General features: G+C 47.6%; 2 protein-coding genes across 3 annotated transcripts in view; one reads left to right on the top strand and one right to left on the bottom strand.

Annotated features, from left to right (window-relative positions):
* Positions 1-15,624, top strand: part of COG6 (component of oligomeric golgi complex 6) — an 85,679-nt gene that overhangs the window by 8,299 nt on the left and 61,756 nt on the right. For both annotated transcript variants that reach the window (XM_050948685.1, XM_050948676.1), the window contains exon 4: positions 3,221-3,279. In XM_050948685.1, the coding sequence (XP_050804642.1) occupies positions 3,221-3,279 (59 nt within the window). The remainder of the gene's footprint in view (positions 1-3,220; positions 3,280-15,624) is intronic.
* LOC127049557 (zinc finger and SCAN domain-containing protein 29-like) lies at positions 10,218-12,936 on the bottom strand. The gene is made up of 2 exons (XM_050950483.1): positions 12,029-12,936; positions 10,218-10,819 (listed from the first exon to the last, which is right to left on the bottom strand). Exons 1-2 carry the CDS (start codon positions 12,549-12,551, stop codon positions 10,269-10,271), a joined length of 1,074 nt encoding a protein of 357 aa, XP_050806440.1. The 5' UTR covers positions 12,552-12,936; the 3' UTR covers positions 10,218-10,268.

The raw sequence follows: 15,624 nt of genomic DNA, 5'->3' as shown, positions 1-15,624 counted from the left end.
AAGGCCTCAAAGCCGCTTTCCCCTTGTCCCGGGCCTTCCCCACCCTCTGGCAGGGGTCACAGGATTGGCAGTACTGTCGGACCTGGGTAAAGACCCCAGGCCAGTAAAAGTTCTGTAGCAGCCTCTGCCTGGTGCGCTGGATTCCCTGCTGCCCTGTGAGAGGGATGTCATAGGCCAGGTACAGCAGCTTGTGGCGAAACTTCTGGGGAACCACCAGCTGCCTCCTGATCCCCCATGACTCTACTTCCCCTGGGGGAGCCCATTCTCAGTACAGGAACCCCTTCTCCCACAGGAACCTCTCCTTGCAAACTCTCCTCATGGTCTGTACCGCACTAAGGTCAGCCCGGTCCCTGGGCTTCCGCAAGGATGGATCTTTCTGCAACTCGGCCTGGAACTCAGCAGCTGGGACAGGGATGGGGACCGGCTCTCTCTTGCTGGCTGGGTCTGAGGCCACAGCCTCTCTGAACCGTGCCCCTGGGCGTTCCCCGCCCCCTGGGTTAGGGTCCTGCACCTCGGGTCGAGTACCTTCCCCGTTGTTGGAGTGCAGTGCCCTTTGCCGACTCTGAGTCACGACCAGGGCACTCTGGGTGTTACTAGGCCAGTTCTCGAGGTCCCCTCCCATTAAGACGTCTGTGGGCAAATATGGGTGTACTCCCACATCCTTGGGGCCCTCCTTGGCCCCCCACTTCAGGTGTACCCTCGCCACGGGCACCTTGAATGGGGTCCCGCCCACGCCCATCAGGGTCAGGTAGGTGTCGGGCACCATCCGATCTGAGGCCACCACCTCGGGCCGGGCCAGCGTCACGTCTGCTCCCGTGTCCCAGTACCCAGTGATCTTTCTCCCATCTACCTCCAGGGAAACAATGCACTCTTTCCGGAGGGGCAGCCCCGTGCCCACCCGGTAAACCAAAAACCCGGAGCCTGGAGCATCCAGCCCCCCAGAGGAGCTGACCTGGGGACCTCCTCCCTCCTTCACAGGTGGTATGTTGCCAGCCCCACTTTCCTGGGAATGTAGCCCCTCCTCCGATTGGGTTTTTACCCAGTCCACCCTCTGCGGGTTGGGTCTGCTTGGTCTTTCCCTGAGCTTGGGGCACTGGGCCCGTATGTGGCCTTGTTGGCCACAGCGATAGCAGCCCATGTCTCGTGGGTCCCCTTGAGTGGGTCGGAGGGACCTGAAGCTGGATGTTCCCCTCTTAGGGGGGTTCTCCATAGGCCCCCTTTGGGAGGTCCCATGATGACTCTCTCTCTGCGTTGAGGCAGGCCTGCTCCTTCGAGACTCCTCCCTGCCATCTTCTGCCCGACTGTCCACAAATTGGTCGGCCAGCTGGCCTGCGTGCTGTGGGTTCTCCGGCTTCTGGTCCATCAACCACAGCCTCAAGTCGGACGGGCACTGCTGGTACAGGTGCTCCAGTATGAATAGGTCAAGCAGGTCCTCTTTAGTTTGGGCCCCAGCTGTCCACTTGCGGGCATACCCCTGCGTCCGGTTGACCAGTTGTAGGTATGTGACTCACGGGTTTTACGCTGGCTCCAGAACTTTTTCTGGTACATCTCAGGAGTCAGCCCAAACTCGCGGAGCAGGGCCTGTTTGAACAGTTCGTAGTCCCCTGCCTCCGCCCCTTTCAGTCGGCTGTATACCTCCGTGGCTGTGGAGTCCAGTAAGGGGGTGAGAACTGTGATCTTGTCTGCAGGGTCAACCCTGTGCAGCTCGCAGGCATTCTCAAAGGCCGTCAGGGAGGTATCTATGTCCTCCCCCTCCTTATGCCGGGGCAGCAAGTGCTTATCAAAGCTCTTTGTAGGCTTGGGTCCCCCCTCACTCACCGCAGCCGGGGCCTCACTGCTCCTCAGCTGGGCCAGGTCCAGCTCATGTTTACGCTGTTTCTCCTTCTCCTCCCGCTCATGTTTACGCTGGTTCTCCTTCTCCTCCCACTCACGCTGGCGCTGGTTCTCCTCATGTTTATGCTGGTTCTCTTCATGTTTACGCTGTTTCACCTTCTCCTCCAGCTCTCGCCTCTTTAACTCGAACTCCTCCCATTTCAGCTCCCTTTTATATTCCAGCCGCTCCACGGATGCCGAGCGTCGCCGGGAGGATCCCCTGCTGGGGAGTGAGCTTCGCCGGGAGGCTCCCCTGCTGGCCGGGGGGGGTCACGGTGCCCTCGGTATTCACTGGGCTCCTCCTCGCCCTTCCCCTAGGCCTAGGAAGGGGGGGGTCTCGAGAAGCCCTCGTCCGTCGGCTGACCAGTCCCAGCGGGGACAGACGCTGGTGCCTGCGCTGCATCTGCCCGGCTGCTTCCCTCAGAGACAGGGATCAGTTCATTCAAGCGATCTCCCTCCTCCAGCTGGGCAATCAGCTGGTCCTTGCTGAGCCTCCCTGGGCGCAGCCCTCACTGCTTGCACAGCTCCAGCAGGTCGCACTTGCGCCGCTTGGCATACATCTTCCTGCTGGGCACTCACAGACCGGGGTGCTCGCCACTCCCCACGGTTTCCAGGGGGACCCCTAGTGCACCAGCCCTTCTTGAGGTCACCACCTCTCTGCCAGGGTCGAACTGTAGACTCCTCCGCCCCTGGGACCGCTCGCTGTAATCCCCCGGGGGACCCTGTTACTGCAAAGTCCTTCTCACTGGGCACACACTCCCAGGGGTTAATCACCCCTTCGTTTTACTGCTCCCCAGTCACTTACTACAGGAAGCGTCGTCCACGGGGTGCAGTATCTCCCGCCGCTACCAGTTGTCATGGAGTGTGGGGAGTCCAGTCCTGCACCCCTCTTCCTGGGACCCACAGTGACTCTTGGCCAGCCAGTAAAACAGAAGGTTTATTGGACAACAGGAACACAGGTTACAGCAGAGCTTGCAGGCACAAGTCAGGACCCCTCCATTGAGTTCTTCTGGGCTTTCAGGGTGCTTGGATCCTAGCTAGGATACCCTGAATTCCGCCCACACAGCCCCAAGCCCAAACTCAAACTGCTTCCCTCCTGCCACACCCTTCCTTTGTCCCCCTCCCCGGGCAAAGGTGTTGACCTTTCCCCTCCCTTACCTAGCTCAGGTTACAGGCTCCGGTGTGGTCCATCCCCTAAAGTCCTCCCCTGCTCTCCCATTCCCCACACAGACAACCCCTACTCCATCACAAGGGCTTTTAAAAGTATATTTAAAAACAGTAGAAATGGAATTAGTTTGGTACTGTATGTTAACTTTATATAGCTACAGTGATTCAAATTATATTCTAGGCAGCGAAGGAACAGACTCAGGATTTGATGGTGAAGACGACAAAGCTACAAGCAGAAAAGTATGTATGCTACCTTAGTTATACTTTATATAATGTTGTGGATTGTTTTTAAAACTGGATTCTGCCATCCTTGTTTTAAGAAGTACCTTTTTTTGCAAGTGGTCTCAACTGAAACTCAGCTTAAATAAAGGCAGCAGAATTGGGTCCTAGTTTAGATAAGATGACATGAAGCTCTTTAACAAACTGCTGCTTGTTGTTATTAAAAATTAGTGTTTCCAGTAGAAAAGAACAACTTACTGTGGTATAGTATGATGAGCAATAATGCACTTTATCTGATGTTTAGCTGGTATGTAACATTTACTGCAATAATACATAATATATCAGTTCATGGTACATAGTTAAGGTTACGTTTTAGTCACAGGTATTTTTACTAAAAGTCACAGGTCACAGGCAATAAACAAAAATTCATGGTCCGTTACCTGTCCATGATTTTTACTAAAAATACCGGTGATTAAAACTTCGGGGGCTGCCCAGGGGCCCCACGGGTGCTGGTGGAGGACAGCTTGGATGCTGGGGGGGGGGGGGGGCGCAGGTGGTGGTGCACGGCCTTGAACCTCCACTGGTGCTGGAGGGGGGATTGGCGGAGCCGGCAGGGTTCCTACCTGCAGCCCAGGTAAATGCCACCCAGAGCCCGCCTCACCCTGTCCCGTGCCCCAACCCCTTTCCACACCAAATCTGTTCTGCTGGGGGGAGGTGTTTTTTTTTGGGGGGGGGGTGGCTCAAGGGCCCTAGACTGCCCCAGCATTAGCCAGTGCACCTGGCACAGGGGCTGCCTGAGCTCCTCTGAGCCAGGTGCATCAGCCACTGCAAAAGTCACGGAGGTTGTGGAAAGTTACAGAATCCTGACCCCCATGACAAACTCGCAGGCTTGTACATAGTACATAGTACATCATCAGTTCAATAAAATAAAACTTCTAAATACACGTTGACATTTTAACTTATTTATTGTATTTGTATATTTGTGAACACTTAGAATGCTTGACTTCTAATATCTGATATTTGTCTTAACACTGATTGTGATAAAGCTTTTTTGACATTGGTGTGGATGTCTTACAGTTCTATATGGACTTTTGTTTCAGAGTGGTCCTGCTATAATTTCTGTTAATTCCCGCTATAACTCTTCTGTCTACACTTGTTCCTATAGAACTAGGATTCTTGCACTGTTTTGATAGGAAGTGCCATGACTTGATTCTGCTTAAGCTGTTGTTAAATGAGACCTCTCCACCTTGCAAAGAAATACTTGGTTGGTATATAAGGGAAAGATGATTCACAAATTCAAAAAGGAGAGTATCTGTGTCTATCAAGCAAGTTCCTCAAATTTATAAATATAAAGTCTGAAAAATCTGGGAACATTAATAAAGTAGAGAGAGCGGTCAGGAGACTTCAATTCTATTCCGTCTCTGCCACTGACTTACTGTGTGACATTGGACAAATCAGGCCCAAATTTTCAAAAGTACTCACGACTCTTATTAGCTTTACTGGAAGCAACTGTCACTCACAAAGCCAGGCTTTAAAATTTGTTCTCATCATTAAATAGATCCTCCCATCCCCCAAAAATCTATTCCCATTTACAAATTTTAGACAAATAACTTCTTAACCAAACGTCACCTAGATCTCAGTGCTCAGTCTCCCATTGTAGGTTGTTTTTTTTGTTGTTGAAAACTCATCCAGTGGGTTAGTATTGTGCTGTGTTAAGTCTGCAGGGGAGAAAAGTATGTTGGTACAAAAAAAAATCACAATACAGGTCTATTTTGCCATATTTTCCATTCTGAAATACAAAATTGCTCTTTAATATGAATTAAAATGAATAATTTCCCCTTATACTCCATTAGATACTCAGTACCAGTGAAAAGGAAGATTTGTATTCTGATCTTTTCTTTGATTTTACTCCTGGGACTCATCATGGCCCATCATAGCTTTATGTACTTTTTACGTTTTGTGGTTAGGACATATCTTGTTACAGCTTTAGTCCTTATTGTCATCTTAAGGAGAATGAAACTGTTTGCTCTTGTGTATTCTTCCTCTGAAAAATATTTATAGATCACTGGAGATTACTTTCACGGGAAATAATTACTTAGAACATAAATTATGAACTAGAGTGGACCTGATTCTGCTTCCAAATAAGTCAATGGGAGTGTATCATGGGTTTTACTGGGAGCTGGATTGTGCCTTATAACAGTGTAAATGTGGGGCTGTACTGTAATTTAAACATAGATTTAAAGTAAGATGTAGGATGTTGTGTAGATTAAAGTTTTTCCAAAATCTTGATACAAATTTCACCCTTTGAATAAGTAATTGAGTAAAAGGTAGGTAATGTTGATAATTCATTAGTTTGAATGATGAATATGTGAATTGGTTAAAACTGAGATGCGGTTATCTTTTTGGTGGATATAAAATATATTTTAATAACAAATAGATGCTTGTAGTTGAATGTAGTTCTGCAGGAATTTCTGACTTACGGGAATTAATTGCAAATCTGAAGGTAGAAGGCGATTGGGTGAAAGTGATCATGAAATGATAGATTTCATGATCCTAAGGAAAGGGAGTGAGGGCAGCAGAATAAAGGCAATGGACGTCAAAAATACAGATTTTAACAAACTCAGGGAATTGAGAGGTAAAACTGTGATGCTTTCTTGGGGTGTTCAGAACTGTAAATCACCTTGTTACCCCTCTGCCTCAGCGAGAGAGGTTTGCTGCTATTAAACTGTGTCAGCACCTTGATACTCCAGACTGTTAGCTAGCCCAACAAACACCTCAGGACCTTTTCAGCCCTTACTTCAGCTTTCAGGTAACACTTGGTTCACTTTAGTTCCTGAACTCCCTTGGAGAGCATTCCCCTGCCATATCTAGCTCTTGTCATTGGACACTCACAGAAATTACCTATTCCACTGTCTCCATAGAGACAATATACACACCAGCCTGTTGGCTCAGCTGAGGATGCACACCTGAGATAAACTTACTTTGTTTCATTATAAATTTATTAATAAGAGTAGAGATTCAAGTGATATTAAGCAAGGATAAGAGAAATAGAGTATGGTTACAAATAAAACCAGAATATAACACACTTTTTAATGACTAAAACTTAACAGTCTACAATCCTTTGGCTAAAACAGTTTCTCACCCTCATAGCCCTTTTGCAAAGTTTGTTGATTTTTAGTATGTGTGTAGGGTTTTTTAATAATTTTTAATATATTTCCTCTGTTATTCTTCTACCTTAAGAATAAATGTGCTTGCTTAGAAGAATATTTGTGGTACCTTATGGCGGTGTGCCATTACATTGTTGGTAGCCTTCAAAAAGGAAACAAAATGCAGGCACTGGCCTGTTCTTGCAGTTTTGCTTGCTGAGAATAATGCAGTGTCGCCAGGGAACTGTGCAGCTTGGAGAAACTTCAGTTAGGAGGGAGAGGAACACAGGTCTTTGCCCAAAAGAGGTAATTGTTGAGGAGCCAAAAGCCTAAAGTGAGTGCTCTCCATGGACCACAAAGGGAGAATACAGGAGCCATTGCCCTGAACTGTGACATTTAACTTTGATACCTAGAAAAATACTGGAAGAAATTATCAAACAATGAATTTGTAAGCACTGAACGGCTAGTAGGGTGATAAGGAATAGCTAACATGGATTTGTCGAGAACAAATGCCAAACCAACCTAATTGCCTTTTTTGCTGGTGTTATTGGCCTAGTGAATAGGAGGAAGCAGTTGATATCCTACGTATTAATATTGAGTATGGAGAATTTGTCTGAAATCAACAAGATTGAAATTCAATAAAGACAAGTGCGAAGTACTGCACTTAGGAAGAGAAAAAATCAAATGCAGAGCTACAAAATGGGGAATATTGGGTGGGGAGAAGTACTGGTGAAAAGAATCTGGGGGTTTTAGTGGATCACAAATTGAATATGAGCCAACAATGTGGGACAATTGAGAAGAGAAGCCTGAGGCGAGGAACCTGATAACTGTCTTTGAATATGCACAGATTTGTTATAAATAGGACAGTGATCAATTGTTTTCTATGTCCACTGAAGGTATGGCAAGAAGGCTTCATCTGCAGCAAGGACAATTTAGGTTAGATACTTGGAAAAGATATTCTGAAAGATAATAGGAAAGCTTTCTAATTATAAGGATAGGTAACCGCTGGAATAGGCTTCCAAGGGAGATTGTGGAATCGCTACCATTGAAGGTTTTTAAGAACAGGTTAGATAAATACTGATCAGGGATGGTCTAAGTATACATAGTCCTGCTTCACTGTGGTAGGCTGGACTAGATGATCTCCTGTGCTTCCTTCCAACCCTCCATTTCTGTGATTTTATGAATTTAAGTGAGTTTTGAATGATTTCGTTGAAACTTAGTGACTGAGTGGACTTGGCTTGTGTGGCACTCCAAGCATAGGGGATAGTGTGACAAGAAGAATACAAAAATGCTTGTGGGAGAGGCTGACATTATTGGGAAGCAGGGAACTGTGATAAGGGACTAAAGTAGATATACAGGCAGGGCAGAGTGTGAGGCAGTTGAAGGCCTTTAAGGGGAAAATAGAAGTTTAATCTTGATGTGTGAGAGAACAGGAAGTCAGTGGAATGAATATGAAGGGCCTAGTTTTCAAAGGTATCCTCAACCTGGTATCTTTTGGTGCACCCAATAATTGATAATGCATGCTCATTTTTTGTGAACTATATCATTTGTACCAAAAAATAAGTGATGGATATAGGGAAAATCCATTTGCCCTCGACTTCTGTACCTAAATAGTGTTTGCATATAATCACTGTCACTTGTGCTTGTAAATGATGTTGCAAGTTATTTGCCCACGTAATTTTTCCTCTTACATTTCCCTCTTACATGAGTGGTAAGATTCTTAAATAGATTAGCACTGACTCTGAACAATGATATAATTTTATTACATTCTTAAGAATATTTTCAATAAATGACAGGTAAGAACTCAGTAAGGCTTACCACATGCCTGTTCAGCTCTCACTTAAAAGAACATTTCGTTAATAGGTGTTGTAATTAGTATTGAGTTTGAAATTGTCTGGCAGTTAGGTTCACTTTAAAACTAAAACAAATAAAAGTACTCAGACTGTGGAATGGGGGATGGAGACCTTTTTCAATTGGGTCTCACAAATACAAACAGAACATTTGTTTGAAGCATTGAAATAATGCCAAGACCTTCCCCCGCCCCCCCTTACTTTACATTATAATTACCTCACAGACACACAGACCTCTCCATTTGTCTCCTCTCACACAAATCACAGGCCATGTCTACACTTACAGTTTTGCAGCGCTGGTAGTTACAGCTGTGTTAGTACTGCTGTATAGGGCCAGCGCTGCAGAGTGGCCACACTTACAGCAACCAGCGCTGCAGTGTGGCCACATTTACAGCACTTGCAGCGCTGTTGGGAGTGGTGCATTGTGGGCAGCTATCCCACAGAGCACCTCGTCCCATTTCGGCGCTGTGGCTTGTGGGAAGGGGAAGGAAGTGTGAGTGTCTTTCCGCTTCCTGTTCCAACGCCCCGTGGTGCTTTGCTACACATTCCGAGCAGTTTGGCGGCATTGTGATTCTACAGCGCTTTTTCTGCGATTTTTGTTATAAATGGAGCCTGAGCAGCTGACGACCTTATTGATGAATGTTGCCAGCACATCACGCATGGCAGTGGAGCTATTCCTTCAGCTGCAAAAAGAGTGTGAGAGTGAGAGTGAGAGTGAGGAGTCAGACGATGATATTGAATCGCCTCACTGTGAAGACAGTAAATTGCTTGTGGCAGTAACAGACGTGCTCAGCTCCGTGGACCGGCGCGTTTGGGCTCGGGAAATCAGCACTCAGTGGTGGGATCACATCGTCCTGCAATCCTGGGATGACGAGCAGTGGCTGCAGAACTTTCGGATGAGAAAAGCCACTTTCATGGCACTTTGTGCTGAGCTTGCCTCTACCCTGCGGCGCAGGGACACGAGATTGAGAACTGCCCTGCCAGTGGAGAAGCGGGTGGCTATTGCAATCTGGAAGCTGGCAACTCCAGACTGCTTCAGATCGGTGGCGAACCAGTTTGGAGTGGGAAAGTCTACCGTTGGAATGGTGCTGATGCAAGTTTGCACAGCCATTAATCGCACCCTGCTAAGAAGAACCGTGACTCTTGGGAACGTGCAGGACATTGTGGATGGCTTTGCAGAAATGGGGTTCCCTAACTGTGGAGGGGCAATAGATGGGACGCATATTCCTATTCTGTCACCACCCCACCTGGCATCAGAGTACGTTAATCGCAAGGGGTATTTCTCCGTGGTTCTGCAAGCGCTTGTGGATCACCGTGGGCGTTTCACTGACATTTACTCAGGATGGCCTGGAAAGGTGCACGATGCACACATCTTTAGGAACAGTTCCCTGTTCAGGAGGCTGAGGGCCGGGACTTTTTTCCCAGACCGCAAGATCACAGTAAGGGACGTCGAAATGCCCACTGTGATCTTTGGAGACCCCGCTTACCCCTTAATGCCCTGGCTCATGAAACCATATACGGGGAAGCTTGACAGGAGCAAGGACCAGTTCAACTACAGGCTGAGCCGGAGCAGAATGACTGTGGAGTGTGCTTTTGGCTGTTTGAAAGCACGCTGGCGCTGTCTTTATGGGAAGCTAAATTTGGTGGAAAGCAGCATCACCGCGGTTATATCCGCGTGCTGTACCCTCCATAATATTTGTGAAGGGAAGGGTGAAAGATTCAGTGAGGAATGGACCTCCGAGGTTCGACGCCTAGAGGATGAGTTTGCTCAGCCAGAGAGCAGGGCTAATAGGGAGGCCCAGGAAAGGGCTTCAAGGATTAGGGATGCTTTAAGGGAGCAGTTTGATGCTGAGAGCCAACAGTAATGTTTGATGCATTTGTTGTGCTTTGCTTTACCTTGGTGTATAATATTTACCACTTCCAGCAATAATATAACGTAGTGAAAAAGAAAGAAAACCTTTATTCAACATACAGTACATAACAGGCAAGGGGGTTGGGGTGGTGGACTGTACATTCACAGGTTTGAATATGTCCTATTTTGATCACTATTCAATGTCTGCTGCACTTCAGGATTACTATGCTGCAGAATAATGGGGGTGGAGTGAACAGGGTAAGAATTATAGTTATCAGGGCTGGTAGGTGATCGTACAGGTGTTGGGGGCAGCTGGGGATAATAAGGAACTGGCTGCTGGAGAAAGTTGTTTTGTGGAAATACTGGGGAACAAGGAAGAGGGCTTTGGGAGGGCTGTGGGTTACAACGGTACATATTTGTCTGCATGGCAACAAGAGACTCGAAAGACTCAGTTTGGCGAGCCAGGAGGCTTATCATCTGCTTTGTGGTTTTTTTGGCAGACAATTCCTTTCTCCTGCTTTCTGTTTGCCTCCATTCATGTACACTCTTTCTCCATTCATACATCTTCTCTCTCCATTCCTGTGTCTTCCTACTTTCTCTGTTGTAGTGGCTCATAACAGATTTGATCAATTCTTCTTTTGATTTTCTAGGATTCCGTCTCAAGTTCTGCAACCTACGTGAGGCCGGTGATCCGGCTGCAGTAGTCAAGGTCACTAGAAAAAAGAGAGATAGAACCATGTAATACACAGAGGCTACCTGCTTGGAGGGGGGGTGGGGAACACCGGAGCACACCGCGAAGCTGGATGCCTGCTTGGAGGGGGGGTGGGGAACACCGGAGCACACCGCGAAGCTGGATGCCTGCTTGGAGGGGGGGTGGGGAACACCGGAGCACACCGCGGTGCTGGATGCCTGCTTGGAGGGGGGGTGGGGAACACCGGAGCACACCGCGGTGCTGGATGCCTGCTTGGATGGGGGTGCATAACACCGGAGCACACCACGTGGATGCTTACATGCTGGGAGGGGGGGTGGGGAACACCAAGCAGGCATCCAGCACCGCGGTGTGCTCCGGTGTTCCCCACCCCCCCTCCCAGCATGTAAGCATCCACGTGGTGTGCTCCGGTGTTATGCACCCCCATCCAAGCAGGCATCCAGCACCGCGGTGTGCTCCGGAGAGGTGGTGGGGAACACCGGAGCACACCGCGGAGCTGGATGCCTGCTTGGAGGGGGGTGGGGAACACCGGAGCACACCGCGGAGCTGGATGCCTGCTTGGAGGGGGGGTGGGGAACACCAGAGCACACCGTGGTGCTGGATGCCTGCTTGGAGGGGGAGTGGGAAACACCGGAGCGCACCGCGGTGCTGGCTGCCTGCTTGGAGGGGGGTGCATAACACTGGAGCACACCGCGGTGCTGGATGCCTGCTTGGAGGGGGGTGGGGAACACCGGAGCGCACCGCGTGGCTGGCTACGTGCTGGGAGGGGGGGGTTAACAACAGAGCGCCATGGGCTGGGGAAACGCGAACCTGGCGCCCTGCACTCAAGTATCCCTAAACTCTCAACAGGGTTTCCTACTGTCAGACATATCACTGCTGCGTGTTACCTGGGAAGAGAGGGAGGGTCTTCTACAGGAATGTGGATACCGCCCTGGCCCTTATGCAGCTTGCCTGTGTGCAGCCATGGTCTCCCCACCCCTCGCTGCACAGTGGATCGGACGAGTTAGCCTGACCGGGACAGGGACCACGGTGGCTCTCCCGATCAACTTGAGAAAGCAAATTGCAAACGCTCTTGCTGAAACTTTTCAAGAGATTACCGAGGCAGATTACAGAGACGTGATAGAGCAAATCAATGGGCTATTCCACGTTTAGGCATGCAGGCAGGCAGCCATAACCAAAACCCTCCTCTCCCAAAACATAAAAATCTACTTACCCCGAGCACGATCCTCAGCTTCTTCCTCACCATCAACTTCCAGCTGCTGCGACTGGCTAGCCTCCTCCTGGCTTGAGAAGAGCTCCTGGCTGCATGTGTACTGGGACTCCGGAGTGTCTCCCTCCACGCCAGTAGCCTCACTGTCGCCGTCCTCTACAATCTCCCCCACTTCTCCCTGCTCTGAACTCTCCATCGTGCTCCTAGGATTGGCAGTGGGGTCACACCCAAGTATGGCATCCAGCTCCTGGTAAAAACGGCAGGTCGTGGGGGCAGCTCCTGAGCGGCGATTTCCCTCATGAGCTTTGCAGTAAGCACTCCTCAGCTCTTTAATTTTGACCCTGCACTGCAACGCGTCCCGTTCATGGCCCCTTCTCATCAAGGACTGCGATATCTGCCCATAGGTATCATAATTTCTCCTTCTGGAGCGCAGCTGTGCTTGCACAGCCTCCTCTCCCCAAACACTTATGAGGTCCTGCAGCTCTGCATTGGTCCATGCTGGGGCTCGTTTGGTGCGTGGAGGCATGGTCGCTGAGTGATTGATTGCTTAATTGCACTCCACACCTGGCTGAGCAAACAGGAAGGGGATTTTTAAAATTCCCGGGGCATTTAAAGGAGGGGTCAGGTGAGCCCAGGGCAGTGGAGTTTGCATGATTACCAGAGAGGCTTCTAAGGTATGCTGGGATACCTGCTTATGCCACGGAGGTCAATAAAAATGCTGGTGGGTGTCTACACTTGCTGACCAGCGCTGGATCACCAGCGCTGGATCCTCTACACCCGAGGCTCAACCGGGTGTACAGCCAGCACTGCAAACAGAGAGTTGCAGCGCTGGCCGTGCTGTGCAAGTGTGTACACATCCTAAGTTGCAGCGCTGTAACCCCCTCACCAGCGCTGCAACTCTGTAGTGTAGACAAGGCAACAGGTCGTAATGCTCTCCTTTAAAGGTAGCTGCTCATGTTTTGCACGAATCACACTATCTTAGAAAGGGTAGGCCATTTCCCCAGGGTAGCCAGTGGGCAAGAAAAACAGAGTGTGAGAGGAGTCTTTTAAGTCCTCTGACACTTCATTTAGTGCTTCCATCTTGCAGATTATTCCCATTGATCTCTTCCAAGGTAGCTGCCAAAGATAGTGGCCCAGTGCAGGGACCCTGCAAGGTTATTCAGTTATGTTCTATAGGTTGGTTGTTGATCCTTTCTTTTTACTTGAAGTATAGTTGCCTCATATGCTGTACACAGGTCACTTGACTCAATTCCTGGTTAGTCAGACAAACTTTGAAGGTTTTCGAGCTGACCATGCCACTTATTGATAACTTACTTTTTGACTTATAGAAGGACTTGAGGAAATTGATGGAGACTGTAAACGAAGGCAGCAAAGAGTCCTGTGGCACCTTATAGACGAAGTGGGTATTCACCCACGAAAGCTCATGCTCCAAAACGTCTGTTAGTCTGTAAGGTGCCACAGGACTCTCTGCTGCTTTTACAGATCCAGACTAACACGGCTACCCCTCTGATACTGTAAACAAAGGGTCCTCCTCTGGATTACCATAAAATAATCCTAAACAAAGAAGTTGGCTCTTTTCCTTTAGGGGCTTCTTCTGATCCTACAAGCTTGGCCATAGCAGTGAGGACAATGGAAGTTGTAGGATGTTGAGCTCTTTTGAAAATCTAGCCCATAATGTGGACAAGTCCTTTTATCAGCTCACAGTGGTGAAGATTTAGGAACATATTTATACCTTACATTAGCATGGCACTGCCTGGGTCCTGGGTTCTACGGAGGCTTTCCTAGATCTGTTATTGTGGGCCAATCTAAACCTGCTACTGTAGTAATTCTCTTCAGGTACTTGTTTAGCTATGTATCCTTTTCATTTTATTTAAATATTTTCTAGCAGTTGCAGCTCAGATGGTTTTCTTGGGGGCCTCAGAACAGTGGTGAATACTGTGAGGCATGAAATGAGTTGTAATGCCTAGATAAACCAGGTAGGCACGGAATAAAATTGCAATATAGAAAGAAATTCCTTACTTTTTTATATGCGTAAGAAGCCTTTGGACATTATTTTAATGTAGAATTTTTTTTAGAGATAGTAAGCACTTGCGTACATATATAATAGCTTGTTTCTCCATGAAGGGCTCTGTATTTGTTTTAATAGTAAAATTCTGAAATTTGATGCATCTGTGGGTTAACATTAACCTTAGCTGTCTTACATTGTCTGTTAATCAACAGAAATACATTTTTGCGTCTGTCATAAACAGATAATAGGGTTTAATAGAACAGAAGTACTTCAGATCTCTTTTGCCTGTAAAGGGTTAACAAGATCAGTGAGCCTGGCTGTCACCTGACCAGAGGACCAATGAGGGGACAGGATACTTTCAAATCTTGAGGGAGGGAAGTTTTTGTGTGTGCTGTTAGTTTTTGGTGATGGTTCTCTCTGGGTTCTGAGAGTGACCAGACGTGCAACCAGGTTTCTCTCCAATCTCTCTGTTACAGTCTCTTATAAGTTCAGAATAGTGAGTACTAGGTAGATAAAGCGAGTTAGGCTTATGGTTTTTTTTCTTTATTTGCAAATGTGTATTTGGCTGGAAGGAGTTCAAATTTGTATTTTGCTGAAAGGATTTTAATTTGTGCTTGTATACTTAGGCTGGGAGGGTATTCCCAGTGTCTAGCTGAAAGACCCTGTAACATATTCCATCTTAAATTTACAAAGATAATTTTTACTGTTTTTCCCTCTTTAATTTAAAGCTTTTCTTGTTCAAGAACCTGATTTTTTTTTATTCTGGTGAGTCCCCAGGGGGCTGGGTCTGGATCCACCAGGGAATTGGTGGAGAGAAAGGAGGGAAAGGAGAGAGAGAGGTTAATTTTCTCTCTCAGGGAGAGTCTGGGAGGGGGAGAGAAAAGAAGGGGGGAAGGTGGATTTTCCTCTCTGTTTCAAGATTCAAGGAGTTTGAATCACAGTGATCTTCCAGGGTAACCCAGGGAGGGGAAGCCTGGGAGAGGCAACGGTGAAGGAAAGGGTTTACTTTCCTTGTGGTAAGATCCAGAGGGTCTGGGTTTTGGGGTTCCCTGGGCAAGGTCTTGGGGGGACCAGAGTGTACCAGGCACTGGAATTCCTGGTTGGTGGCAGCGCTACAGGTTCTAAGCTGATAATTAAGCTTAAAGGAATTCATGCTGGTGCCCCATCTTTTGGATGCTAAGGTTCAGAGTGGGGAATTATACCATGACAGGGTCTGAGATTTCAGTAGTTAAAATAACTGGGCTCAATTCTGCCCGCAGTTTTTACACACACACACGCGCACACACACATACCCCATTTTTTGGTCGGATAAAATACATTACCAATTATGATGATTTTGTGACATAGGATCTTTCAGTGCAGTATTGCACAGCATTGTCTATTATTCTTACCCTAGAAATCACTTTGAAATAAGTGGGCTACAGGTATACTACCTTTTTTTCTTTTTTTCACAGAACTTTTATAATTCGTTAGATAGGTATTATGAAAAGCTTATATTCCATTTAAGTGTTCACTGTAGCATGGTTTGAATATGAGGCATGTATCTGAAACAAGTTGGTAAGTTTGTTTTTGTTTGTTTGTTTGTTTTTTC

The sequence above is a fragment of the Gopherus flavomarginatus genome, chromosome 1, assembly GCF_025201925.1.
Source record: "Gopherus flavomarginatus isolate rGopFla2 chromosome 1, rGopFla2.mat.asm, whole genome shotgun sequence".
NCBI classification, from domain to species: Eukaryota; Metazoa; Chordata; order Testudines; family Testudinidae; genus Gopherus; species Gopherus flavomarginatus.
This window is presented reverse-complemented; position numbering and strand designations above follow the sequence as displayed.